This window comes from Gigantopelta aegis, chromosome 10 (genome assembly GCF_016097555.1).
Source record: "Gigantopelta aegis isolate Gae_Host chromosome 10, Gae_host_genome, whole genome shotgun sequence".
Taxonomy (NCBI): domain Eukaryota; kingdom Metazoa; phylum Mollusca; class Gastropoda; order Neomphalida; family Peltospiridae; genus Gigantopelta; species Gigantopelta aegis.
This window is the reverse complement of record NC_054708.1, coordinates 12,451,079-12,457,078: the sequence shown is the minus strand read 5'-3', so window position 1 is coordinate 12,457,078 and position 6,000 is coordinate 12,451,079. Positions and strand designations below refer to the sequence as shown.

The 6,000-nt window shown below is 42.4% G+C and overlaps 1 protein-coding gene across 4 annotated transcripts in view; it reads right to left on the bottom strand.

The window, feature by feature from the left end:
• Window positions 1-497: 497 nt before the first annotated feature.
• Window positions 498-6,000, bottom strand: part of LOC121383165 (tyrosine-protein kinase receptor torso-like) — a 190,877-nt gene continuing 185,374 nt past the window's right edge. For 2 of the 4 annotated variants that reach the window (XM_041512994.1, XM_041512995.1), the window contains 2 exons: window positions 5,082-5,237; window positions 2,530-4,441 (listed from right to left, as the gene is read on the bottom strand). In XM_041512994.1, coding sequence (XP_041368928.1) covers window positions 4,021-4,441; window positions 5,082-5,237 — 577 coding nt within the window. In that variant the 3' untranslated portion in view covers window positions 2,530-4,020. Of the gene's footprint in view, window positions 911-2,529; window positions 4,442-5,081; window positions 5,238-6,000 lie in introns of those variants that run through there. The other 2 variants (XR_005959268.1, XR_005959269.1) reach the window with 2 other exon arrangements.

Genomic DNA, 6,000 nt, shown 5'->3' with positions numbered 1-6,000 from the left:
AGTGTTATAATGTTATGGTTTGGAAATCACACTGATATTTATTATCCGGTTACGAAGGAAAACAGCTGATGATTACATATTGTGACATCATTTATTATTGATCCATTATAAATATATGTAATTGTATAATATATTTGTGAATGACACGATTTTAATATATATATAAACATAGTACAGTACACTCGTGGTTTCTTTCCTAGGTGGCAGTTAGATTAATTTTCTGAAAACGTTAATAACAGCAGCACATTGGAATTGATTCCATGCGGTTTAAATATTTATAAATGAACTTCTATACACTTTATTTTCCATTTAAATCCACAGTAGTTCTTGGACAATATTCACCCACATAAGCGGGATGGAGTCTCCGATTAAAAAAAAACCCAGCATCAGAAATGTTAAAATATTCTCCACATAATGGCACTGAACAAACAAAACACTGGCATTTCTCTCTCCTTCCACTTCTTGTCAAAACTCTAAAACAAAACAAAGGCCGTGCAAAAATAACAATACCTTTGCAAATAACAATACTTTGCAAGCAACATACACATTGCAAATAACAACTACTTCACAAATAGCCTCTTTGTCTTAGTCTTGGGTTGTTGTCCTTCTCAAGCATGTCTGAATGTCTATATCACAAAGACTGCTAAAGATAACACACGAGACTTTGGTCTGTCCATCCGTATGAATTCATTTATCCATCACAATGGTCGAATCATCGTCGTCCCAACCGACCGGTGTCTGTCGGTTAACATCACCACGGTCCAGGAGATCGTTCAGCCGCTCGTCCCGTCGGACCGACACTTATTTTGCGTTTATCGCCATGTGTGGTCCGGCAGGTTTTGATTATGTCCGACATAATCGATAACATGCCAGACTGAATGTCCGCCAGAAATTTCAAGCAATTGCTACCCTGCATAAAAATGATTTAGAGTTATATATAATAAATACATTATTAGATATTATTAGATAAGGGGTGTGGCAAATGATAAGATGGCGCGCAGTATATATATATATAATATATATATATATATATATATATATATATGTATACATGTGTATATATACTCTTCAAAAAAAGAAACGCAAAAGGGTACAAATGGGTTATAACTCCGATTTTATGTTTCCTACCGGTTCATGCTTTGTGAATATAAGGTCAATGCATGTCCCAAACACATTCCCACGGTTACATTCGATAAAACGCAGCTACTGTACAATAAAATTCCAAAATGTGAATATTCGCAAAAACGCAGCCACGTGCAAACCATGTCACCACTGCACGTGCGTTGTCTGCACGTGCAACATGAACAGCGACAGTATAAAAGTGCAGGGTGTTCGCTTGCCTGGCCTCTGTATCTGGCCGACAGTTGACAATCCAGGACATGCCACGTCTCAGTGAACCGCAGAGAAACAATGCCATCGGCCGACTAGACGCAGGCGAATCCAGAACGGCCGTTGCCAGGGCATTCCATGTGTCCCCAAGCACCATCTCCAGACTGTGGGACCGTTACCAGCAACATGGATCAACACGTGACCTCCCTAGATCCGGTCGACCACGGGTCACTACCCCCGGGCAGGACCGCTACGTCCGGGTACGCCACCTTCGGGAACGATTGACTACTGCCACCTCCACAGCCGCAGCAATACCAGGTTTGCGCAGGATATCCGACCAGACCGTACGGAACCGCCTACGTGAGGTAGGAATTCGTGCCAGACGTCCAGTTCGAGGTGTCATCTTAACACCACAACACCGTCGACTCCGACTGCAGTGGTTGCCAGATTCATCGACAATGGCCTCAACTGCGATGGAGACAGGTGTGGTTCAGTGACGAGTCCCGATTTCTGCTCCGACGTCATGATGGAAGATGTCGCGTGTATAGGCGTCGTGGTGAACGTTATGCGGCAAACTGCGTGCAGGAAGTGGACAGATTCGGCGGGGGTAGTGTCATGGTGTGGGCAGCCATCTCACACACTGGCAGAACTGACCTGGTCCACGTGCAGGGCAACCTGAATGCACAGGGTTACATTGACCAGATCCTCCGGCCACACATCGTTCCAGTTATGGCCAACGCCAACGAAGTGTTCCAACATGACAACGCCAGGCCTCACACAGCACGTCTCACAACGGCTTTCCTACAGAACAACAACATTAATGTCCTTCCTGGCCATCGATATCACCGGATTTGAACCCAATTGAGCATCTATGGGACGAGTTGGACCGACGCCTCCGACAGCGACAACCACAGCCCCAGACCCTGCCCGAGCTGGCAGCAGCCTTGCAGGCCGAGTGGGCCACCATCCCCCGGGACGTCATCCGTACTCTGGTTGCTTCAATGGGCAGGCGGTGCCAGGCAGTTGTCAACACACGCGGAGGCCACACCCGGTATTGACTCCAGATGACCTTGACCTTGGTGGTGTGTCCTATCACTTACTCACAATGGACTAGAGTGAATTGTGAACAATCCTGCAACATTTGGTAATTATCGGACTCACCATTCAATAATTAAATCAATTCTCCAAATGTTACGACAATGTGGTTTTGCGTTTCTTCTTTTGAAGAGTATATATATCTATATATGTATGTATGTATGTATGTATGTATGTGTGTATGTATGTGTGTATGTATGTATATATTGTAGTGGTAAAAGGGGCTTCAAATAGTTTCTTTTTGTCATCACATGGACTGGAGGTGGCGGAGCAACAGTACATTCATTAACCGTGATTTTCTGGCGATTACAATATCGCAAAACTAGCTATTTTTAACTGTAGTTGTTAACTGTTTTAAGGATCATTAAACATGTTATTGCATGGTATTAAACTGAGTATATTTTTCGTTATTCAGATGACCTGTAACTTGTTAATGGCTCTCTTGGTTATCAGAATAAAGACTTTGACAACTGGTAATATGGCACCTCAGTATTTACTTTTACTGTTCTGTGATGGTGAAGATAACATCAAATGGTCGCTATTGCCGTAGGGTGGGAGGCGGGGATAACATCAAATGGTCGCTATTGCCGTAGGGTGGAAGGCGGGGATAACAGCAAATGGTCGCTATTGTCGTAGGGTGGGAGGCGGGGATAACAGCAAATGGTCGCTATTGCCGTAGGGTGGGAGGCGGGGATAACAGCAAATGGTCGCTATTGCAGTAGGGTGGAGGCGGGGATAACAGCAAATGGTCGCTATTGCCGTAGGGTGGGAGGCGGGGATAACAGCAAATGGTCGCTATTGCCGTAGGGTGGGAGGCGGGGTTAACAGCAAATGGTCGCTATTGCCGTAGGGTGGGAGGCGGGGATAACATCAAATGGTCGCTATTGCCGTAGGGTGGGAGGCGGGAACAACAGTAAATGTAACCGCGGCCAGGGGCGTAGCTGCCGTTGATTCATGTGTATATCCACATGCTTGCACCTCAATTTTCAGAAGAAAAACAAAAACAACAACTAACAGACACACAAAAACCCTGAGGTAATGTATGGTCTAAAGCCTCCTCTTATCATATTCGAGACTTCGCCACTAATTGCTTTCACGTCGATCGCTTTTTACATCAGCTACGCCCCTGTAGAGCGAAACGTCAACAAACGTCCATGAACACATTCGGTTGTGATCCTTGGCACATCATATCATGTTTTACATTCACACCTTCGGACCTGCCCCATGACGCATCAGATCATGTTTTACATTCACACATTCGGTCCTGCCCCATGACGCATCAGATCATGTTTACATTCACACATTCGGTCCTGCCCCATGACGCATCAGATCATGTTTTACATTCACACTTTTGGTCCTGCCCCATGACGCATCAGATAATGTTTTACATTCACACATTCGGTCCTACCCCATGACGTATTAGATCATGATTTACATTTCCACATTCGGTCCTGCCCTATGATGCATCAGATCATGTTTTACATTTCCACTTTTGGTCCAGTCCTATGATGCATCAGATCATGTTTTAAAAAAAATTCTGTCGTTCAGCAACCCATCTGTGACGCAGATACTTGTTCCTGTTGTTGTTTTTTCAGTTTAAAACAAAGGCAACTGCGCCGATCCAAGTCTGTGTTTACACGTGTCATCATCCTCGATATTGAACAGTTCCGACATGCTCACAGACTGTCTGTGGAGTTTCTGGCGCGACTCGATACCTCGTTGGCCCATCTTCCCCAACAGGCTGAGCATTCCGTACCTCAGCGACGGCGCCTTCATCAGTGCCACGCTGGTACTCTGGTCACAGTGGAAGCCCAGATCCTGGTCGTACGACGATATCGACATGTCCAGGTCGGTCTGGCCGCTGTCGTAAGTGTCTTTGTCCCACGTGGATGTGTCGTCGACGTCGTTCTCTGCCGAGCAGATGTCCTCGCAGTCACCGCTTGGTGCGGTAGTCAGTGGTGTCGCCGAAGCTTGCTGGACAGAGCCGGAGTACGCGTTTATACAAGGGGTGTCTTCGCTGGAATGTGGAGAAAATAACAAGAAATGTAATGATCGAAAACGAAACTATTAAAAATCGTACCTCAGAACCGAGTCCAGATGATACGTTAACAACAATGGAATACGTATTAATATAAGAGGTGTCTTCAGTGAAATTTTAAACAAAAGAAAGAAATGTAATGACTCAAAACAAAATATTCAAAATCATACCTCAAAATTGAGTTCAGAAGAAATGGTAACAACACTGGGGTATACATTAATAAAAGAGGTTTCTTCCATGAAATTGGGGAAATACCCCCCCCCCCAAAAAAAAAAAAAAAAAAAAAAAAAAAAAAAAAAAAATGTAATGACACAAAATAAAATTGTTATCATTTTCAAAATCGACCACAAGATATCTTAATATATTTATTTACTTGTTTTTTTTAATCTATTTAAAATTATTCAATTTAAATCGCATTAGTTTTTGTGTCTATTAAAATGACCAATGCCATGTGAACAGTTTAGGTCCATTTTAACAGTCTATTTACTGAAATGATATATACATGTATATATATATATATATATATATATATATATATATATATATATATATATATATATATATATATATATATATGCATGACTGCAACACTAGAGACGAAACTGGACGAGTGAGATACCTGGTGGAAGGTTGGTAGTAGTCCTCGCTAACCATCACAGACAGATCTATGTACGAACTCGTGGCTTCCAGCAGTTTATCCAGTTGACACGTGAGTTCCGCAAACGAGGGGCGATCCTGGGGCTTAGGGTGCCAACAGCTCAACATTATCTGGTATCTGTAAACAATGAACGGAAATGATCAAAACCCATCAGCTCCTGATCCAGTCAAGGAAACGGGATAAAAAAAAATTAGTGAATGAATTAAAAATAAGTCCGAACGTGTCTTCTGTGTTTTAATATTCGAATTAGAAATATGTAAGTCAGGGCCGTACCATCTGGGGTGTCTCATAGAATGATTACGGACATTATTATTACCCCTATATACTAGAACAGAGCCTGATGATATTAGTGTTTAACCTTTACAGTGTGTTTTATTCCATACATTTGTGTAACAAACATTCACGTAATACTAATAGTCCATAGGCTATAATGTTATATACAGCCATATTTTGTTTCACTGCATTACAGTTTTGAAACTCAGGACGCCTGTAGATGCACTCTGAGCCTTTATTTCGAGTCAATTTTAAGAGGATATTTTATAAAACAATTAAAGACAGCCTCGACCTATTCCCGGATTATTTATTTTTTTGCATTACGGACATGCGTACTGTGCGTATGTGGCGCTATGCCTTTGTTGTCCCAGTCTTTTCTGTGGAACTTTCAATTTTCTGTCACTTTTCCTAATTTTTTTTTTTTTTCTAATACTGAAAAACAAAACAAAAAAACCCCTCAATTCCTCTCTTACACATTGACCGCAAACCTGCCGTGTAAAATGCCATGACCATTTTACTAATTGCCAGAGTTGCTGTAACAAAAGCTCTCGTACAGATTGGCAAAAAAAAACCCACGTGCTTTAGGCTATTATATTTAATTTTAAAA